Here is a 23,430-nt window from a genome sequence, read left to right on the forward strand (position 1 = left end):
ATGATCAAATATCTTAAAAAAATCCTAAAGGATTCCTGTGCATTTGTTGATGTCGCCATTATTTTTTGTGCTGAGGTCTTGTGCATTAAAGTTGCAGCTTACTGGCAGCCTGTGTAAGAATATTGGAAATAGGGAAAAACTGACATCTTTTTCTTAAAGCTTCGAACCATCATGGTCTGCAGGCTGTGCTGCATATTTTGCTGAGTGTGCGGCTTATTTTGCTGAATTGTAAACAGTTAACCTTTGACTAAGGAAATAAGAGGGGAAAAGAGAGAGTATGAGAATAGACTGCCGGCCATACAGTATGAAAATGTTTTATTTGTATTAGACACAAACTTATAAATAAAGCAAGATCTTTGTAGAACAAAGTTCAGGATAAACAGTAAACATTCAATCAAAAACTTTATGTTGTACACTAACCAAGAATATATACTGTAACTGTTTAGATCATGTACAATTTGAAAACTTTTAAACTTTACAAATAAAATGAAAATCATTGAAAATGCAGGTTAAACATTTTTACAGTGGAGAAACACACAGATAACTTTTTACAATCACATTAATTTTTTTTTCCTCATTGTACCCTCAGCCAACTGTTTACAGCCCACTTTGTTAATGGGTTACCTCATCTCAATCAACAGGACCTAATTTTTTGGTGAATTTTTTGTGCTGATCAAGGCGAGGGATGTCGGTGTTGGAGAATGGAACACTATGGGCACCCAGTGCCAACATCCAGCGCACACAGGTCGGATACAGTATGGGGATAAATGCACAGTAAAGCTACCTCTATTCTGCCCTAACATGGGGCCTCAATCCCAACCCATCCTGTACTACACCGAAAACAACATTCCATTTCCAACAGCAATAGGGTTCTCTACATTAGTAATGTTGAGCCAATTACAACCAACTTTGTACAATGAGCATCTGTGTTGAATTTAAAAGTTTCTAGAGAAGGAAGTCCAGTATAAAGCAGAAATTTAGCCTGGGTGCGAACTCACTGGTTAATGAATTATTAATCCAATCTATTTTAGGCATCGATACTCCTGTCCAGTGTTAACTAGTTCTTTCTTTCTTATTCATGAGACCGTGCGGCCCCGTTTGCCTACATGACGACGGTGACTGCACTTCAAAATAATTCACTGTATGTGAAGGAGTTTAGAATGTCCTGAGAATGTGATAACCCAACACCTCATTATAGGTACCATAAAGGAGGAATACAGGTCCCTGTTCTAACTTTGAGGTGCATCTTTGGTTTTTGTTTCTCTCCACATCTTTAGGCAAAAACTAGTGATAGTTCAGTGAGATGTAAATAAGAGATATAGCACACACCCAGTTACTGTCAACCTTTGTGAATCCAGTTAAGTGTTCATCCTCCTCCTTCACCGATCTGCAAAGCAGACTGGGGTTCTACTGCTGTGACTTCTGTGGGAAACCAGAGGGACCCTCGGAGAAATGGTATAAACGGCCGAAGTTATTTCAGGAGACGAGGAGAATCTGTGCAGAATTTCTAGGGCCACTTGGTCTTTCGTTCTTACTTCTAAACTTTACTCTTCAATTTTCTACCTTTTTATAAACGTGCCAAAGAATAGATGAAATTGGCAGAAGGTATCGACAATTGAAGGAACAGGATTGCAAGTTGGTCAGTTTCCTTTTTCTTGCTGGTTGAAATTTATTTCAAAAGCGTTACTTCCTACTGTTAGATAGACAAAAAAAATAACACAACTTCTTGATTAAACGGGGGAAAAAAAGGAGCCCACTGTGATACAGCACCTACTCTTTAGTTGGAGAGGGACCGTTCTCCAGCTTACTGAAAGCAGGATATTTATATCCTTTCCCGTAGCCAAGATCCTTCATGAGTTTTGTAGGTGCATTTCTTAGTTGCAGTGGGACAGAAGGCAGTGGTCCTTTGTGGTTCCTCACAGACTCTTTAACAGCTTCATATGCCATGTAAACCTCTACAGACTTTGGTGCTCTAGCCAAATATACGACACACTGTGCTAAAATAACCTGTAGGATAAAAGAAAAAGACCATTACTCACTTTTAAATGTGCCGATTCTATAAATTGAAGTATACCTCAAAAAACATCGCTATGAATCAGTCACCTGCCTTATTGAGCAGTTTATTGGTAAGAACCATGTGTTCTTCTCTTCTGCATCCTTTAATAAGGTGTATTATTAGGCATTCAACAAGGTGCCACATAAAAGATTATTGCTCAAGATAAAGAATCACTGGATTGGGGGTAATATTCTGGCATGGGTGGAGGATTGGTTATCTAACAGGAAGCAGAGAGTTGGGATAAATGGTTCATTCTCGGACTGGCAACCAGTGGCCAGTGGTGTTCCGCAGGGGTCGGTGCTGGGTCCCCAACTCTTTACAATCTATATTAACGATTTGGAGGAGGGGACCGAGTGGAACGTCTCAAAGTTTGCAGATGATACAAAGATAGGAGGGAAAATGGAGAGTGAGGAGGACATAAAAAACCTACAGGGGGATATAGACAGGCTGGGTGAGTGGGCGGAGATTTGGCAGATGCAATACAATATTGGAAAATGTGAGGTTATGCACTTTGGCAGGAAAAATCAGAGAGCAAGTTATTATCTCAATGGCGAGAAACTGGAAAGTACTGCAGTACAAAGGGATCTGGGGGTCCTAGTGCAAGAAAATCAAAAAGTTAGTATGCAGGTGCATCAGGTGATCAAGAAGGCCAACGGAATGTTGGCTTTTATTGCTAGGGGGATAGAATATAAAAACAGGGAGGTATTGCTGCAGTTATATAAGGTATTGGTGAGACCGCACCTGGAATACTGCATACAGTTTTGGTGTCCATACTTAAGAAAAGACATACTTGCTCTCGAGGCAGTACAAAGAAGGTTCACTCGGTTAATCCCGGGGATGAGGGGGTGGACATATGAGGAGAGGTTGAGTAGATTGGGACTCCACTCATTGGAGTTCAGAAGAATGAGAGGCGATCTTATTGAAACACATAAGATTGTGAAGGGGCTTGATTGGGTGGATGCGGTAAGGATGTTCCCAAGGATGGGTGAAACTAGAACGAGGGGGCATAATCTTAGAATAAGAGGCTGCTCTTTCAAAACTGAGATGAGGAGAAACTTCTTCACTCAGAGGGTAGTAGGTCTGTGGAATTTGCTGCCCCAGGAAGCTGTGGAAGCTACATCATTAAATAAATTTAAAACAGAAATAGACAGTTTCCTAGAAGTAAAGGGAATTAGGGGTTACGGGGAGCGGGCAGGAAATTGGACATGAATTTAGATTTGAGGTTAGGATCAGATCAGCCACGATCTTATTGAATGGCGGAGCAGGCTCGAGGGGCCGATTGGCCTACTCCTGCTCCTATTTCTTATGTGTCAACTTTCAGTTCTTTAGACTATAGGAAATATCTAAAGCAATTTCTTGATGAGCTCGTCAATGTTTTTTTTTATTAGAATATGCTTATTGACATGCTGTAGTGTTGCCTGTCTACAGGAGGACTAATGTCTTGGGAATGGAGGTTGTATGAATTGCACTGTCAACTGACAATCTCTAACTCCAAGCATTCCACACACTGAACATACTCTAGGAACAGGAGCAGGCCATTCAGTCCCTCGGGCCTGCTCCACCATTCAATTAGATCATGGCTGATCTGCACCTCAACTCCATTTTCCTGCCTGTGCTCCCTATCCCTTGATACCCTTACCTGACAAAAATCTATCTATCTCAGTCTTGAAAACTCCAATCGTCCTAGCAACCACAGCCTTTTGGGGAGAGTTCCAGATTTCCAATACCCTTTGTGTGAAAAAATGCTTCTTGATTTCACTCCTGAATGATCTAGTTCTAATTTTAAAATTATGTCCCCATTTTCTCAATTCCCCCACCAGAGGAAATAATTTCTCTCTATCTACCCTATTGAATCAGAGTATCATAGTAGGTACAGCACAGGAGAAGGCCATTGGGCCCATCGTGCCTGTGCCAGCTCTTTGATAGTTAATATTAAATCTACTTCCACCACCCTTTCAGTCAGTGCATTCCAGATCATTACAACTTGCTGCATAAAAAAAAAGTTTCCTCATGTCGCCTCTGGCTCTTTTGCTGATCACCTTAAATCTGTGTCCTCTGGTTACCTTCTGCCACTGGAAACAGTTTCTCCTTATTTACTCTATCAAAACAGTTTATGATTTTGAACACTATCAAATCTTCCCTTAACCTTCTCTGCTGTAAGGAGAACAACCCCAGATTCTCCAGTCTCTCCACATAACTGAAGTCCCTCATCATTGGCACCATTCTAGTAAATCTCTTCTGCACCCTCTGCAAGGCCTTCACATCCTTTCTAAAGTGTGGTACCCAGAATTGGACACAATATTCCAGCTGCGGCCTAACCAGTGTTTTATAAAGGATTTGCATAACTTCCTTGCTTTTGTACTCTATGCCTCCATTAATAAACCTAGGATCTCATATGCTTTTTAACAGCCTTCTCAACTTGTCCTGCCGCCTTCAAAGATTTGCGTACATACAACCCCCCAGGTGTTTCTGTTCCTGCACTCCCTTTAAAATTCTACCATTTTGTTTTTATTACCTCTCCTCATTCTTCCTACCAAAATGCATCACTTCACACTTCTCTGCGTTAAATTTCATCTGCCATGTGTTTGCTCATTTCACCAGTCTGTCTATGTCCTCCTGAAGGCTGCTACTATCCAAATTGTTTGCTACATTTCTGAGTTTCCTGTCATCTGCAAACTTGGAAATTATGCCCTGCATACCCAAGTCCAGGTCGTTAATATATATCAAAAAGAACAACAGTCCTAATACAGATCCCTGGGGAACATCACTTTATTCCCTCCAGTCTGAAAAACAACCGTTCACCACTACTCTCTGCTTTCTGTCCCTTAGCTAATTTTGTATCCACGCTGCTAACGTCCCTTTAATCCCATGGGCTTTAATTTTGCTAACAAGTCTATTATGTGGAACTTTATCAAATGCCTTTTGAAAGTCCATATACACAACATCAATCGACCTTCTCCGTTACTTCATGAAAGAACTCAAGTTAGTCAAACACAATTTTCCTTTAACAAATCCGTGCTGACTTTCATTTATTAGTCCATACTTTTCCAAGTGCCAAATAATTTTGTCTGGGATTACTGTCTCTAAACATTTCCCCATCACCGATGTTGGGCTGACTCGCCTGTCATTCTGGGTTTATCACTCTCCCCTTCTTTGGAACAGGGGTGCAGCATTTGCAATTATCCAGTCCTCTGGCTCCGTCCCCATATCTAAGGAGGGTTGGAAGATTGTGGCCAGAGCCTCCGCAATTTCCACCCTTACCTCCCTCAGTAACCTAGAATGCATCCCATCCGGACCGGGTGACTTTTCTACTCTGAGTACTGCCAGTCTTTTAAGTTCCTCCTCTTTATCTATTTTTATCCTATCCAATATCATTACTACCTCCTCCTTTACTGCTACATTGGCAGCATCCTCTTCTCTAGTGAAGACCGATGCAAAGTATTCATATAGTATCTCAGCCATACCCTCTGCCTCCACAAGATCGCCTTTTTTGTCCCTTATCGGTCCCCCCCCCCTTCCTTTGACTACCCTGTCACTATTTATATGTTTATAAAAAATGTGCAGGGCTACGGGGATAGGGTGGGGCAGTGGGACTAGCTGGATTGCTCTTGCATAGAGCTGGCATGGACTCGATGGGCAGAATGGCCTCCTTCTGTGCTGTAACCTATGATTCTATGTTTGGGTTCCCTTTTATGTTCCCTGTGAATCTATTCTCATACTTTCTCTTTGTCCCTCTTCTTCCCTTTTTTAAAATGATCTCTGTACTTTCTGCTTTTGGCTATTATGAACCTTACATTTGTCATAAGCCTCCTTTTTCTGTTTCATTTTACATTGAAACTACAGCACAAACAGGCCATTCCTTACTCTTCTTGTCCTTAACACTGTTACTGTCCCAGTCTATATTGGGATAATCGAAATCCCCCATTACCACTACTCTATAGTTCTTGCATCTTTCTCCAATTTGCCTGCAAATTTGCTCTTCTATTTCCTTTCTGCTATTTGGGGGCCTATAGTACACACCCAGTTGTGTAATAGCTCTTCTATTGTTCCTTACTTATAACCAAATAGATTCTGTCCTCGACCCCTCAACTACATCATTCCTTTCCTATAATAGCTTCTTTAAATCAATACTGCCACCCCCCTCCCCACTTCCCTATCTTTCCTGAATACCTTGTAGTCAGGAATATTAAGTACTCAATTCCCCCCCTTCTTTGAGCCAGGTCTCTGTTATTGCCACTATATCATAGTCCCAAGTGGCAACTCGCGCCTGCAGCTCAACAACCTTATTTACATCGAATTACATCGAAGCTACAGCACAGAAACAGGCCATTCGGCCCAACTGGTCTCTGCTGACGTTAATGCTCCACACGAGCCTCCTCCATTTAACCCTATCAGGATATCCTTCTATTCCTTTTTCCCTCATGTGCTTATCTAGCTTCCCCTGAAATGAATCTATACTATTTGACTCAACTACTCCTTGTGGTAGTGAGTTCCACATTCTTACCACTCTTTGGGTAAAGAAGTTTCTCCTGAATTCCCTATTGCATTTATTAACGACTGTTTTATATTTATGAACTCCAGTTTTGGACTCTCCCACAAGTGGAAGCATTTCCTCTATGTCTACCCTATCATTATCTTAAAGACCTCTACCAGGTCATCCCGCAGCCTTCTCTTTTCTAGAGGAGAGTCGCAGCCTGTTCAGCCTTTCCTGATAAGGATATCCTGTCAGTTCTGGTATCATCCTTGTGAATCTTTTTTGCACCCTCTCCAGTGCCTCTATATCCTTTCTATAATATGGAGACCAGAACTGCTCACAATACTCCAAGTGTGGTCTAACCAAGGTTCTATATAAGTTTAACATAACTTCTCTGCTTTTCAATCCTATCCCTCTAGAAATGAGCCCTAGTGCTTGATTTGCCTTTTTTTTATGACCTTATTAACCCATGCTACGTGCAATTACGCACATGCGTAGCACTTTAAACACCTCGGTCAGATCACCTCTCAATCTCCTATACTCAAGGGAATACAAGCCAAGTTTATGCAACCTGTCATCATAATTTAACCCTCTAAGCCCCAGTATCATTCTGGTGAATCTGCACTGCACCCCCTCCAAGGTCAATGTGTCCTTCCTGAGGCCCGATGCCCAAAACTGAACGTTTGTACTCCAGATGGGGTCTGACCAAGGCACCATACAATTGAAGCATAATTTCCTCCCCTGTGCATCCCAGCCCCATTGAGATAAAGGCCAACATTCCATTTGCCTTTTTAATGCTTTGTGTACTTGGACTCCCAAATCTCTTTGTTCTTCTACAGTTCCTAGTTTCTCACCATTTAGAAAATACTGATTTATTTTTCTTGGGCCCAAAGTGGATGACCTCACACTTGCCCACATTAAACTCCATTTGTCATAGTTTTGTCCACTCACTTAATCCGTCTATGACCCTTTGCAACTTCCTGCTCCCTTCTACACTACTTATTGTTCCTCCTAACTTAGTGTCACCTGCAAACTTGGATATACAACTCTCCGTTCCTTCATCCAAGTCATTAATAAATATGGTGAAAAGTTGAAGCCCCAGAATAAATCCCTGGGGAATCCCACCAACCAGAGTACCTACCCTACATCCCCACTCTCTGTCCCGTACCTCCTAATCAGTTTCCAACCCAAGTAAAAAGGCTACCTCCAATTCTGTGCACTCTCATTTTTGCTAATAATCTATTTTGTGGAACTTTATAGAATGCCTTCTGCAAGTCCATATAGATAATTTCAACGGACACTCCCTTATCTAACTTATTAGTGACTTCCTCAAAAAATTCAACTGGATTAGTCAGACTTTTAACAAAGCCATGCTGGCGCTCTCTGAGCAGCTCATATTTGTCCAAGTGCTCAGTCACTCTGTCCCTAATGACAGATTCTAGTAGCTTCTCAACAACTGATGTTAAACGGATAGGCCTGTAGTCACCTGGTGTCTCTCTCCGACCCTTCTGAAACAATGGAGTGACAATAGCAAATTTCCAATCTAATGGCACAATTCCCGACTCAAGAGAGCTTTGAAAGATTGTGATTTAACGCTTCTGCAATCTCCTCACCTACTTCTTATAATACCCCGGGGTGGAAACCGTCAGGTCCTGGAGATTTTTCTATCCTAAGTCCCATTATTTTCGCCATTACCATTTTGTTACTTATTAAGTTCCTCCCCTTAATTTATTTTTAGTTTCCCATCTATTTATCCTCTTCCTCTACTTCCACACCATTAATGATCACACTACAACTGCGAGCCATCTGCTAGCAGAATGCAGACTAAGCCTTGGATTGGAGGAAGCACTCACCTCAGGGTCAGAAGGTGGGGGATTCAAGTCCCATTCCAGAGATTTGAGCACTTCGGCGAGGGTGTAAAATGGGCACGATCGGTTCGCCAGTTACACACCTGCCCGATTTTCCTTTCCTGGCAAAGTTGAAAGTTCTGTCCATAATCAAGGCTGACACTTCAGTGCAGTACTGAGGGAGTCTTTCAGGCACTACTTGAAGAGCCAAAAGTTCTCCAGGTGTCATGGCCAATATTTATCCCTTAACCAACATCACTAAAACAGATCATCTGGTCCTTATTCATTGCTGTTTGTGAGACCTTACTGTGCACAATTTGGCTACCAAGTATTCTACATTACAACAATGACTACACTTCAAAAGTATTTCAATGTCCACGAAGTGCTTTGGGACATCCTGAGGTTGTGAAAAGCACTACATAAATGCAAGTTCTTTTACTGGTCAAACACAAGGACTCTTGCATTGGGAACTATAAAAGTAACAGCTGCCATCAGTTGTCGAGTCACATGGTGCTGCATCATTATCACCCTATTGCTCAGTTGGAAGGCTTTCTTTCGTCCTGGATATCCCAGATCCAGGAACATCCTGTCTTGAACTTAACTCCAAAAAATGCATAGCCGTAGAAAGGTTTGTAGCTGCAATCTCTCTAGACACACTGGGAGACTATGTTGTACAAAGCCCTGTGTTGGAACCGCTGCCTAGGGAACTAACTCACAACAATGCACCTGAGCCAGACCATCATTAAGACAGACACTTATAGGTGTACAACTATCATTGACAGGCACTTAGTAAAAGGAGCCGAGGATAGACTGAAGGAGTTTATATTAATAACACATATTTATCAGAGAATCATAGAAAGGTTACAGCATGGAAGGAGGCTATTTGGTCCATTCAGTCCGCGCTGGCTCTATGCAGGAGCAGTCCAGCTAGTCCCACTCCCCCGCCCTATCACCATAGCCCAGCAAATGTTTTCCTTTCAAGTACTTATCCAGTTCCCTTTTGAAGGCCATGATTGAATCTGCCTCCACCACCCCCTCGGGCAGTGCATTCCAGATCCTAACCACTCGCTGTGTAAAAATGTTTTTCCTCATGTAACCTTTGGTTCTTTGGTCAATCACCTTAAATCTGTGTCCTCTGGTTTTTGGCCCTTCTGCCAATGGGAACAGTTTCTCTCTATCTACTCTGTCTAGACCCTTCATGATTTTGAATACCTCCATCAAATCTCCTCGCAACCGTCTCTGTTCCAAGGAGAACAACCACAGTCTATCCACGTAACTAAAGTCCCTCATCCCTGGAATCATTCTAGTAAATCTCTTCTGCACCCTCTCTAAGGCCTTCACATTTTTCCTAAAGTGCGGTGCCCAGAACTGGACACAATACTCCAGCTGAGACCGAGCCAATGTCTTATAAAGGTTCATCATAACTTCCTTACTTTTGTACTCTATGCCTCTATTTATAAAGCCCAGGATCCCATATGCTTTTTTAACCACTTTCTGAACCTGCCTGCCACCTTCAATTTGTGTACATATATCCCCAAATCCCTCTGTTCCTGTACCCCTTTTAGAATTGTGCCTCTCCTCATTCTTCCTACCGAAATGTATCACTTTGCATTTTTCTGCGTTAAATTTCATCTGCCACGTGTCCGCCCATGCCACCAGCCTGTCTATATCCTCTTGAAGTCTATCACTATCCTCCTCACTGTTCACTACACTTCCAAGTTTTGTGTCATCTGCAAATTTGGAAATTGTGCCCTGTACACCCAAGTCCAAGTCATTAATATATATCAAGAAAAGCAGTGGCTCAGCACTGACCCCTGGGGAACACCACTGTACACCTCCCTCCGGTCCGAAAAACAACCGTTCACCACTACTCTCTGTTACCTGTCACTTAGCCATTTCTGTATCCATGCTGCTACTGCCCCTTTTATTCCATGGGCTTCAATCTTGATGACAAGCCTATTATGCGGCACTTTATCAAACACCTTTTGAAAGTCCATATACACCACATCAACTGCATTGCCCTCATCGACCGTCTCTGTTACCTCATCAAAAAACTACCAAGTTAGTTAAACATGATTTGCATTTAACAAATCTGTGCTGGCTTTCTCTAATCAGTCCACACTTGTCCAAGTGACTGTTAATTTTGTCCCGGATTATTGTTTCTAAAAATTTCCCCACCACCGAGGTTAAACTGACTGGCCTATAGTTGCCGGGTTTATCCTTACACCCTCTTTTGAACAAGGGTGTAACATTTGCAATTCTCCAGTCCTCTGGCACCACCCCTGTATCTAAGGATGTTTGGAAGATTATGGCCAGTACCCCTGCTATTTCCACCCTTACTTCCCTCAGCAACCTAGGATGCTGCCCATCTGAACCGGATGATTTTTCTACTTTAAGTACAGCCAGCCTTTCTAGTACCTCCTCAATTCTTTGCCCATCCAATATCTCAACTATATCTTCCTTTACTGAGACTCTGGCAATATCTTCTTCCTTGGTAAAGACAGATGCAAAGTACTCATTTAGTACCTCATCCATGCCCTCTGCCTCCATGAGAAGATCTCTTTTATGGTCCCTAATCGGCCCCACCCTTCCTCTTACTACCTGTTTACATGCCTATTGAAGACTTTTGGATTCCCTTTTATGTTGGCCGCCAGTCTATTCTCACACTCTCTCTTTGCCCCTCTTATTTCCTCTTTCACTTCCCCTCTGAACTTTCTATATTCAGCTTGAAAATGCAAAATTAATGCATTATTGTGAGCCTACAATACACTGCCCAATTAACTGTAGTTAGGGAGACCATTTGGGTTTCCTCCTTGCTGAGGAACCTATTCAGCTTTTGCAGACCAAGGATAAGTTTGAACCCTCCTGCGCTTTTAGTGCTGAAGCTGCACAGAGGTGTAAGAGCCGCCTGTCACTTCATGAGCTCTTAACAGTCCATGAAAGAATACCTTTCTACACTTTTGGAAAAACTATTAAATGAAGAGCATATTCCGCACACTTCTTTGACCCAAGCAATGGTGACAATTACGTTCCACTGTCACTGAACCAGATGTGTGCTCCCAGCTGGACCTACTTGGGAAGACTAATACACCAATAGAGCTGGTGACCTGCTGTCAGCAGTGGCGACGTTAGCAATTCCCTACTTGCTGAGAGGCCTGATATCCAGTGCCACATTGCGTGCATTTGAACCGTGTTAAGTTTGTGAATTTGGTGAGGGCAACTTCAATCATACGGCTGAAACATACAGTATCAAAAGGCAAGCCCAACAAGCCAGGGTACATCAGTGTGATTTGCATGGAAATATTGTGGGTAATGGACAATACTTGCAATGGGAGGGACGCTATACAGCTGATGCATTTGAGTTAGGGTGATTCTATTTGATTGACACCAATGGTTCAGGGGCAATACTTTGCAGCTGTTGCTTTCAGATATCCAAAAAAGTTTGCTCAGTAAATTTAGCATTCAAGAGATTCATAGATATTTTGATATAGAGAAGGCCATTTGCCCAATATTCCTATGTCGATGCTAGTGACCCACTGGAGCTTTCTGCTCAAAAGAACGGAAGTTGCATAAGTCTTGTAATGCTGTATAAAGAAGCTCTTAGGACTTACAGGTCAGCAAAACAGAGTCTTCAAATTTAGGCCCAGAGTCACCTGCAACATCAATTCACTTTCACCCCTTGAGGGACCTGTAGTCAAATCTCTCATAAGGCAATGTGAAAACCGATGAAAGAGAGATTCAATCTAAACATGCCCAAATGATTCAAGATACTCGCCTTCCTGCTGGCCCGCGAGAAATATACCTGTGCAGTTGTTGAGGCTAAAACCCCAAAATTGTGCCCTGCACCAAGCATATACTGGGAATTGGTATGGTATGGCATCTAAAGCCAGCAGTGATCCCACTTTAAGTAGCGACACTGAATAATGCAGCACTAACCTAGCAGCAGTACTACTACTACTGGGAGTTCAAGCAAGTGCATGAAACGTTTTGCACTTGTTCCAGCTATTAACAATCTGCAATTTGAGAGTGGTGCAGAATCTAGCAGAAGGCCTTGAAAGACATATTAAAAAAAACATACAACAAAGTAATTTCAAATAGTGCAAAATAGTTATTGTAATCCAGATATAAATACATGGGCAGGAATAAAAAAAAATTTAAGTACTTCACATTCAGGCATCCCTATAAAATGGCATCCTTGGTAAGCAGATACTGCCTGTGTCAAAGCCAATGGGTCTGCCAGTCCTACAAAAGAACAAAAAGCAACAGCTGAGTTTAATATACCATTTTTCAGAAATTGGAACAGTACTAAATACTTGTATATTTATACAAGCCAGTTATATGGCAGAGTTTGCAGTAAAGATGATTTCAGTGTCTGAAGCCTTCATTTAACTACAGCACGACTATTCAGCAAATATTTTGAAATGCGTACAGGAAATTAGAGCCAGTCAGCGAAACCTTTACCTTACAGAAGTCATCGAGGTGGGGGGGGGATTAAAATTTCAAAAATCGGAAACCAGGCCCCTACACACGTCCACTTCCGGTTTTAACGGAGGCTGGTTGGGGGAGGTGGGGGGAGGAAAAACGGGCGACTAACTTGCTCTCCAGAGGCAGGTTCCTAATTTAAATATTTTAACGAGGCTGTGTGCCTCAAACTTTTAGACTTAACGCCTACGGGCTGGGTTTCCCAGGGCGCGGGAGACCCAGCAGCTGGAGGGAGGCGAGAACGGCCGTATCCAGCAGGTAAGTGCCTTTCCAGCACTTGGTGGGCCAGGAGCGCTCCCTGCCGCAACCCCCCTGCCCTCGGTCCACAAAGCAAACCTGCTCCCTCACTCCCACGATCGACCGACCCCCCCAACCATGATCCGTTCACCCCCCACCCAGCCTCCCTCCCTCCCTCCTCTCTGCTCCCCGGCTGCAGCCCACCAGCGCAGGCCTCCCCGCACGCCAGCTGGCTGGGAAACAGAGACTTTTTTTAAAAAAAAAGAAAGGAGGCACTGCCATTAAATTCCCGCATTTCCGGGCCGCTACGACTACCCCCCCACCCCGCTAATATCCGGGGCCAAATATCTCTCCCTTTCAAAAGGCTTCAATGGAATTCAGCTGGTGATTTCCGCTGAGGCCTTATAAGGGTGTACTGAGCACAATTCCTAGGGCAGCCCGGGATCTCCCTCACACCTGGTCCCTGGATGTAGGGGGTGGCGAGCAGAAGAACTGCCCATTCGCCCCCGCGCCCTCTCCCCCCACCGGAAAATGGCTGCATGGGCAAAAAGGAGCGTAATCCCGGCAGACCCAGGATCTGGCCCAGATTCCAGCCACCATTCTGCCAGCTCCACCCTTGATCCAGGCTGGAATTTCCACCCCATCCTCGTTAATTGGCAAACAGTGTGTCCATATATAGGACAAAATATTTCACTTAATATTCAGGAGAGATACTTTTTAACAATACAATTTTAGTTCTAATTAAGAAAATTACACAGTTTATTAATTTTACTCGTTCGTTTAATTATGTTTCTGTTGAGTGCATTTTATGCTATTTTAAATTCCTGATTGAATACATAGGAACAGGAGTAGGCCATTCAGCCCCTCGTGCCTGCTCTGCCATTTGATAAGATCATGGCTGATCTGTGATCTAACTCCATATACCTGCCTTTGGCCCATATCCCTTAATACCTTTGGTTGCCAAAAAGCTATCTATCTCAGATTTAAATTTAGCAATTGAGCTAGTATCAATTGCCGTTTGCGGAAGACGAGTTCCAAACTTCTACCACCCTGTGTGTGTAGAAATGTTTTTTAATCTCGCTCCTGAAAGGTCTGGCTCTAATTTTTAGACTGTGCCCCCGACTCCTAGAATCCCCAACCAGCGGAAATAGTTTCTCTCTATCCACCCTATCTGTTCCCCTTAATATCTTATAAACATCGATCAGATCACCCCTTAACCTTCGAAACTCCAGATAATACAACTCCAATTTGTGCAATCTCTCCTCGTAACTTAACCCTTGAAGTCCGGGTATCATTCTGGTAAACCTACGCTGCACTCCCTCCAAGGCCAATATGTCCTTCCGAAGGTGCAGTGCCCAGAACTGCTCACAGTACATAGATAGGTAGGTAGATAGATAGAGAAAAATTTTGCTTGAAAATTTTACAATTAAATTCCTAAATGTTATACAATAACTTTGAATTTAGTAGTAGGTGATATACAAAGTTATCACTGAAGGCTGCACTTCAGAACAAAGTGAACGAATTTGCTTTTTTTTTTAAAAAAAGAGAAACTCTGAAGCTCGAGATTAATTTTGCCCTACAACCCTTTTCTTTCCACTCTCTTCTCCCACCCAACCATTACCAAAAATCAATGACTTGTCATAGTTGGAAGATTTATTCTGAAGCCTTACCTACATCTTCACTGGCAAATCTCACCAGTCTCCGTGCGACATACAATGGATCCTCACCACCTTCCAGCATCCTGGCCAGCCAATAGAGGGCAGACTTCTCATCTGAAGCTCGCATGGTCTTGTGCAGTGCCGATATACAATTATAATGTTCCTCACCTTGGAATTAAACAGACATTACATGATGACCGACCAGCTGACTTTAGTATGTTACACCTCCAGTGGCATTGTTCACAGATAGTCCAGGATCTGCCGTGTGGCTTCTTCCTGTACCAGTGAAGCAGTAGTTCACCCATCTAAACATTGCTGACATGAGGTAAAATAATTACAAACTTTACTGACACTGTACGGTACAGTGCCTCAAAGATATATTTGTAATAATACTGACCTTTGACTTTAGAAAATTTGCTTAAGTACAAAGTTTTATAAAACACTGGTTAGGCTGCAGCTGGAGTATTGTGTTCAATTCTGGGCACTGCATTTTAGAAAAGATGTGAAGGCCATAGAGAGGGTGCAGAAGAGATTTACCAGAATGGTAGCAGGGATGAGGGATTTCAGTTATGTGGAGAGACCGGAGAAGCTGGGGTTGTTCTCCTTAGAGCAGAGAAAGTTAAGAGGAGATTTGATAGAGGTGTTCAAAATCATGAGGGGGCTTTGATAGAGTAAATAAGGAGAAACGATTTCCAGCGGCAGAAGGGTCGGTAACCAGAGGACACAGATTTAAGGTGATCGGCAAAAGAGCCAGAGGCAAACGAGGGAACATTTTTTTTTAACGCAGTGAGTTGTAATGATCTGGAATGCACTGCCTGAAAGGGTGGTGGGAGCAGATTCAACAGTAACTTTCAAAAGAGAACTGGATGAACAGTCAATGGGAAAAAATGTACAGGGCTATGGGGAAAGAGCAGGGGAATGGGACTAATTGGATAGCTCTTTTAAAGAGCCAGCACAGGCACGATGGGCTGAATGGCCTCCTCCTGCGCTGTACCTACTATGATACTATGATGTTACAAGCAACTTAGTTCTTCCCTCCCCAAAAGCTCATTCTCAGTTATTTACATTGTACAACATATATATATATTTTTGCCCCACTTTCCACGTATTCAATAAGATGTAAGGGCGTTTACTTGTTTATTCTTCCCTCCTCCTTTACCAAAACCATTTTTCCTAAATTATTGACTTGATTACAAGAGACAATTTCCTCTCCACATTTCCCACGGTTGATTTTTTACTTCTTATGGAAGTTGTCATTAGTGTAGCTTTGAACGGTCAACCCTTCAATGACCAGGAACTTGAAGAGGTGACCGGTCACCTGCCTGACCAAATGACTGGCTGCAACGTCCAGTTCAGAATCATCGCCTCCTCGTCAGATTGCAAGCATCAGCTTCACTCAGTGACACACTAAAAACTCATTGCAAACAACACTTTTAGTGTTGAATTAGAGAATTATGATGCAACAATAAGTTGCTGATTTTTTCTTGTTGGTGTCTGTCCCCACTCCCTGCCAACACTGGTGCCTTATTGTTGTCTGTAAAATTTCTTCTTAGATTTCACGGTGTACTCTGGATATTAGAGCTCCACAGTGACGGGAGTGAAAACTATCCCATGAGGCATCTCTCTCGCGTACAGAATTTGTTAACAGGAGCTACAAATCACTGGCACTCAAAACATAGATGAAATTTCTAACTCTGGCACTAAAGCAAAATTAACACAGAAATTCAGCCCAACCAGTCCGTGTTGGCATTTCTCCTCCACATCAGCAGTGGTCCTAATCTCATGTGGCCACCCTGTTCCCATATCCCACCGTTCCTTCAACCACCTTTCTAACCTATTCTTAAACGTTGGCATGGTCGTTCCTTCAATCACTAACTCCATGAGTGTATTCCACAGCCTCACAACTCTCTGTATAAAAGTTTCTCCTGCTGCCTGTCCTAAACCCTTCTACAGATGTTAAACTAATCACCCAGGTTAGCGCAGTCTCTCTTTTTGAAAATGGGTATTATGTTGGTCACTCTCCATGCCTCAGGTACGCATCTACTCTCAATACAACCCTGAAGTATAATTTCTAGGGTCTCCACTATTTCTTCCCCTATTTCATTCAGGATCTTTCAATGCATCCCATCAGGCTCCAGCATTGCGTCCTCCTTTAGCTTAACTAACTTTTCTAATACTTATTTAAAACGCAGTATTCCATTAGCTTTTTTAAGGCATTATCCACTCGAGATGCTGATTTTAATGTCTTGTGAACCAGAACTCCAAAATCCCTCTGTTCTTCACATCATCCAACTTTCCCCATTCGCCTTTTTCTACCAAAATGTACCACCTCACGTTTACTGACATCGAATTCTATCTGCCACTTTTGTGTCCATTTCACCATCTAATCAATATCTCCTTGCAGCTTCCTTTGGTTCAACAACAATTTGCATTTATATGACATCTTTAACATAGTAAAACGTCCCAAGGCGTTTCACAGGAGCGATTATTAATCAAAATTTGACACCGAGCTACATAAGGAGATATTCGGGCAGGCGACCAAAAGTTTGGTCAAAGAGGTAGGTTTTAAAGAGTGTCTTAAAAGGAGGAGAGAGAGGTAGAGATGCAGAGAGGTTTAGGGAGGGAATTCCAGAGCTTAGTAGCTGAAGGCATGAAAACAAGGATGACAATTTTAAAATCGAGCCCTAGCCGGACTGGGAGCCAATGTAGGTCAGCGAGCACATGGGTGATGGGTGAACGGGACTTGGTGCGAGTTAGGATACGGGCAGCAGAATTTTGGATGAGTTCAAGTTTACGGAGGGTGCAAGGTGGGAGGCCGGCCAGGAGAGCACTGGAATAGTCGAGTCTCGAGGTAACAAAAGCATGGATGAGGATTTCAGCAGCAGATGAGCTGAGGCAGGGGCGGAGACGAGCGATGTTACAGAGGTGAAGTAGGCGGTCTTGGTGATGGAGAGGATATGGGGTCGGAAGCTCAGCTCAGGGTCAGATAGGACGCCAAGGCTGAAAGCAGTCTGATTCAGCCTCAGACAGTGGCCAGGGAGAGGGATGGAATCGGTAGGTAGGGAACGGAGTTTGTGGCGGGGACCAAAGACAATGGCTTTGGTCTTCCCAATATTTAACTGGAGGAAATTTCTGCACATCCGTGTCGGACAAGCAGTGTGACAAATCAGAGGCAGCGGAGGGGTCGAGGGAGGTGGTGCTGAGGTGGAGCTGGGTGTTGTCAGCGTACGTGTGGAACCTGATGTCGTGTTTTCGGATGATGTCAGAGGGGCAACATGTAGATATGAAATAGGAGGGGGCCAAGGACAGATCCTTGGGGGACTCCAGAGGCAATGGTGCAGGAGCGGGGAGAGAACCCATTGCAGGAGATTCTTTGGCTACGACTGGATAGATAGGAATGGAACCAGGGGAGGGCAGACCTACTCAGCTGGACAACGGAGGAGAGGCTTTGGAGGAGGATGGTGTGGTCAACCGTGTCAAAGATGGCAGGCAGGTCGAGAAGGATGAGGAGGGAGAGTTTACCACGGTCACAGTCACATAGGATGTCATTTGTGACTTTGATAAGGGCCCTTTCAGTATTGTGGCAGGGGTGGAAACCTGATTGGAGGGATTCAAATACGGATTGTGGGAAAGATGGGCACTGATTTGGGAGGCGACAACATGTTCAAGGACTTTTGAGAGGAAAGGGAGGTTGGAGATGGGGCGGTAGTTTGCAAGGACAGAGCAGTCAAGAGCGTTTTTTTTTTGAGGGGGGATGGGGGGGGGGTGATGACAGCAGATCTGAGAATAAGAAACAGTTAACAATATCAGCTAACATGGGAGCCAGGAAGGGAAGTTGAGTGGTCAGCTTCCAACTTCGTGGGAATAGGATTGAGGGAGGAGGAGGAGGAGGTGGCCTCATGGACAAGATGAGCTCGGAGAGGGCACGAGGAGAGATAGGAGAGAAACGAGAGAAAGATGCGAGTTCAGGGCTAGGGCATGGGGGAACCTTAGGGGAAGTTTGGCTCGGTGGGCTAGGGGAAGGGAAGAAAGTGGCAAAGGCAGCTGAACGGATGGTCTCAATCTTAGTGAAAAAGAAGTCCACGAGCTCCTCGCACTTGTTGGAGGTGAGGCTGGAGGGAGCAGGGGAAGAGAGGTTTAAGATTATGATTTGTAGTGAAGAGAAGCCGGGGGCTATCTTTGCATTCCAGGACGATCCTGTAATAATGAGCAGTTTTGGCAGAGGAGAGCAGGACCCAATAGTGCTATATGTGGTCCAGCCAGTTCTCAGAATTATTTACCATGCCTCCTTTTTTAGCATTGTCTGCAAATTTGGACACCGTTCCTTCTAGCTCTATATCCAAATCATTGATGTACAGAGTGAAAAGAAGTAGTTCCAGAACGGAATCCGGTCAACACCACTACCCACTGTCAGAAACTGCCCTTAACTCGGTCTCCTCCCTTCTAACAAGTTTTTAAATCTATCTTGCTCTCCTTCCCCGATCTCTTTACACAGGAACAGGAGTAGGCCATTCAGCCCCTCGTGCCTGCTCCGCCATTTGATAAGATCATGGCTGATCTGAGATCTAGCTCCATATGCCTGCCTTTGGCCCATATCCCTTAATACCTTTGGTTGCCAAAAAGCTATCTATCTCAGATTTAAATTTAGCAATTGAGCTAGCATCAATTGCCGTTTGCGGAAGAAGAGTTCCAAACTTCTACCACCCTTTGTGTGTAGAAATGTTTTCTAACCTCGCTCCTGAAAGGTCTGGCTCTAATTTTTAGACTGTGCCCCCGACTCCTAGAATCCCCAACCAGCGGAAATAGTTTCTCTCTATCCACCCTATCTGTTCCACTTAATATCTTATAAACTTCGATCAGATCACCCCTTAACCTTCGAAACTCTAGAGAATACAACTCCAATTTGTGTAATCTCTCCTCGTAACTTAACCCTTGAAGTCCGGGAAGAATAAAAAAAGTAAACATCGTTGCATCTTATTGAATACTGCAAATGCAGCGTGAAAAGTGGGGCAAAAATATTTAGTACGTTGGAAATAACTGAGAATTCCCTCCCTAAAACCCTCTGCCCCTCCACCTGCTTTCCCGTTAAGGCCCTCCTTAAAACCCACCTCTGACTAATCTTTTTGGACACCCCTCTTACTATTTCCTTCTTTGGCTCGGTGTCCATTTTTGACTGATTATGCCTCTGTGAAGCGTCTTTTTCTACCTTAGAGGCACTATATAAAAATGCAATTGTTGCTGCTGCTTAGTTATCCATTCATCCTAAAATATGAAGTAATCTTTTTTAATGGTATATATTATTCTGCATTATTGCAATTTCCTCTTTACGAAGATCTCATGTTGATCTACAGTTCTATGTGCCAATTTCTCTTTCCATCTCACTCCGGTTATAGAGATAGAGAGGTGTTGAGGGCATTAGGAGATTTAACACATGATGCCAATTTTAATGAAAACAGCCCCAATTTTTCAAGTCTTTTTTGATCCAAAGTGGATGACCTCACATTTGTCTACATTGAATTCCATTTACCACAGTTTTGCCCATTCACCTAATCTATCAATATCGCTTTGTAATTTTATGTTTTCATCTACGCTGCTTACAATGCCACCAATCTTTGTGTCATCAGCAAACTTAGATATGAGACTTTCTATGCCTTCATCTAAGTCGTTAATAAATATTGTGAACAATATTGTAAACCTACGCTGCACTCCCTCCAAGGCCAATATGTCCTTCCGAAGATGGGGTGCCCAGAACTGCTCACAGTACTCCAGGTGCGGTCTAACCAGGGTTTTGTATAGCTGCAGCATAACTTCTGCCCCCTTGTACTCTAGTCCTCTAGATATAAAGGCCAGCATTCCATTAGCCTTCTTGATTATTTTCTGCACCTGTTCATGACACTTCAATGTTGTATGTACCTGTACCCCTAGGTCCCTTTGGGCATCCACTGTTTTTAAACTTTTTCCCATTTAGAAAGTACCCTTTTCTATCCTTTTTTGATAGAAAGTGGATGACCTCACATTTGTCTACATTGAATTCCATTTGCCACAGTTTTGCCCATTCACCTAATCTATCAATATCCCTTTGTAATTTTATGTTTTCATCTATGCTGCTTACAATGCCACCAATCTTTGTGTCATCGGTAAACTTAGATATGAGACTTTCTATGCCTTCATCTAAGTCGTTAATAAATATTGTGAACAACTGAGGCTCCAAGACAGATCCCTGCGGGACTCCACTAGTCACATCCTGCCAATGTGAGTACCTACCCATTATCCCTAATCTCTGTCGCCTTTTGCTCAGCCAACTTCCTAACCAAGTCCGTACTTTTCCCTCGATTCCATGGGCTTCTATCTTAGCTAACAGTCTCTTATGTGGGACCTTATCAAATGCCTTCCGGAAGTCCATATAAATAACATCCATTGACATTCCCCTGTCCACTACTTTCGTCACCTCTTAATCTTCTCTAATAGTCTCCTGAGCTCCTTTCTGTTTCTAATTATTTTCTCCCCATCTAGATGATATTTAGCAATTTCGTCTTTAAAGATTCCAAAATTTACCCTCCTACAGATGTTAAACTAATTACCCAGGTTAGCAAAGTCTCTCTTTTTGAAAATGGGGATGATGTTAGTCAGTCTCCACTCCTCAGGTACGCATCTACTCTCAATACAACCCTGAAGTATAATTTCTAGGGTCTCCACTATTTCTTCCCCTATTTCATTCAGGATCTTTCAATGCATCCCATCAGGCTCCAGCATTGCGTCCTCCTTTAGCTTAACTAACTTTTCTAATACTTATTTTAAATCATAGATATAGGTCTCAAATACTCATCAACTTTAATTTGTTTCTAACCTCTTTAACTGCCTATTTCCACCTTTCGTAACCAAGTCCACTCCTGCCCCTGTCTCAGCCCATCTGCCGCTGAAACGCTCGTCCATGCCTTTGTCACCTCTGGACTTAACTATCCCAATGCTCCCTTGGCCAGCCTCCCATCTTCCACCCTCTGTAAACTTCAATTCATCTATTACCTGCTGCCCCTATCCTAATCTGCACCAGGTCCTGCTCAACTATCACCCTTATCCTTGGCTTCCCTCCCCAAAACCTCATTCTCAGTTATTTCCAACGTACTAAATATTTTTGCCCCACTTTTCACGCTGCATTTGCAGTATTCAATAAGATGCAAGGATGTTTACTTTTTTCATTCTTCCCTCCTCCTTTACCTAAACCTTTTTTCCTAAATTATTGACTTGATTACAAGAGACATTTTTCTCCCCATATTTCCCACGATTGATTTTTAGTTCTTATGGAAGTTATGGGCTCCAGGCTATAGGAAGGATGTTGAGGCAATAAAGAGGGTACAGCACAGATTCACTAGGATGCTGCCTGGTATGAGTCGGAAAAAGGAGCGTTTGGGGGGAGGTTTTAGGGCTGCAGGGGTTATAGAGATAGAGAGGGGTTGAGGGCATTAGGAGATTTAAAACATGATGCCAATTTTAATGAAAACAGTCCCAATTTTTCAAGGAAATATGAAAAAAGACTTGAAAAATTGGGGCTGTTTTCATTCAAATTGGCATCATGTTTTAAATCTCCTAATGCCCTCAACACCTCTCTATCTCTATAACCCCTGCAGCCCTAAAACCTCCCCTCAAACACTCCTTTCTCTGACTCTGGCCTTTTGTGCACTCGTCCATTGGTGGCACAGCTTCAATGGACTAGGCCCACCCTCTGGAATTCCCTCCCTAAAACCCTCTGCCCCTCCACCTGCTTTCCCGTTATTAAGGCCCTCCTTAAAACCCACCTCTGACTAATCTTTTTGGACACCCCTCTTACTATTTCCTTCTTTGGCTCGGTGTCCATTTTTGACTGATTATGCCTCTGTGAAGCATCTTTTTCTACCTTAGAGGCACTATATAAAAATGCAATTGTTGCTGCTGCTTAGTTATCCATTCATCCTAAAATATGAAGTAATCTTTTTTAATGGTATATATTATTCTGCATTATTGCAATTTCCTCTTTACGAAGATCTCGTGTTGATCTACAGTTCTATGTGCCAATTTCCCTTTCCATCTCACTCATATTTCTAAAATCTAACCTATTCCAAACTGGTGCCCTTGTTTTTGTTTTAATCTTTTCCCTTTCTATTTGGGCCTTACACTAATCATACTGTAGTCGGTACTACAGAGGTGCTTGCCCACATTTAACTCATCTACCTGATCTATTTAGTTACATATGACTAGATCTAGCAATGCCTCCACCTATATAGATATACAGACATACTAGTCGAGGAAGGAGTCCAGCGTACATTTTTTTGGAATTCTGTTCCCTTTTCTCCGTTTACTCCCTCCCTGTCCCAATGAGTCAAGTTCCAGGACCCAGAGAGAGGGGCAAAGTATACAAGCTATCTTTCAGCTATTTCTAACATTAAATGATTCATTTTATAAGCATATTTAGTTATCTATTTCTAGAATTGTGTGTGTTTTTTTTTAAAAAAGAAAGTGTGCAGCATAATAAACGTTATTTTGAGCTGACCCGATTGAGGAAGAAAAGTTGTGTTGAGAACAATTTTGAAAAAAATTGAGAAGTGTGAGATTTTGTGGCAATTGCTGATTGGTATCGTGGAAAATTATTTGATTGATTGGGTTTGTGAGGGCATCACAGCCAAACTGGATCCTGTGCTTACC

The 23,430-nt window shown here is 42.9% G+C and overlaps 1 protein-coding gene across 3 annotated transcripts in view; it reads right to left on the reverse strand.

Annotated features, from left to right (window-relative positions):
* Nucleotides 1-298: 298 nt before the first annotated feature.
* The window catches only part of wrnip1 (WRN helicase interacting protein 1), a 62,574-nt gene continuing 39,442 nt past the window's right edge, over nucleotides 299-23,430 (reverse strand). For 2 of the 3 annotated variants that reach the window (XM_068000254.1, XM_068000246.1), the window contains 3 exons: nucleotides 14,767-14,922; nucleotides 12,540-12,619; nucleotides 299-2,007 (listed from right to left, as the gene is read on the reverse strand). In XM_068000254.1, the coding sequence (XP_067856355.1) occupies nucleotides 1,771-2,007; nucleotides 12,540-12,619; nucleotides 14,767-14,922 (473 nt within the window). In that variant the 3' untranslated portion in view covers nucleotides 299-1,770. The remainder of the gene's footprint in view (nucleotides 2,008-12,539; nucleotides 12,620-14,766; nucleotides 14,923-23,430) is intronic. The other variant, XM_068000262.1, reaches the window with a different exon arrangement.

The sequence above is a fragment of the Heptranchias perlo genome, chromosome 2 (genome assembly GCF_035084215.1).
Source record: "Heptranchias perlo isolate sHepPer1 chromosome 2, sHepPer1.hap1, whole genome shotgun sequence".
In the NCBI taxonomy this organism is placed as follows: Eukaryota; Metazoa; Chordata; class Chondrichthyes; order Hexanchiformes; family Hexanchidae; genus Heptranchias; species Heptranchias perlo.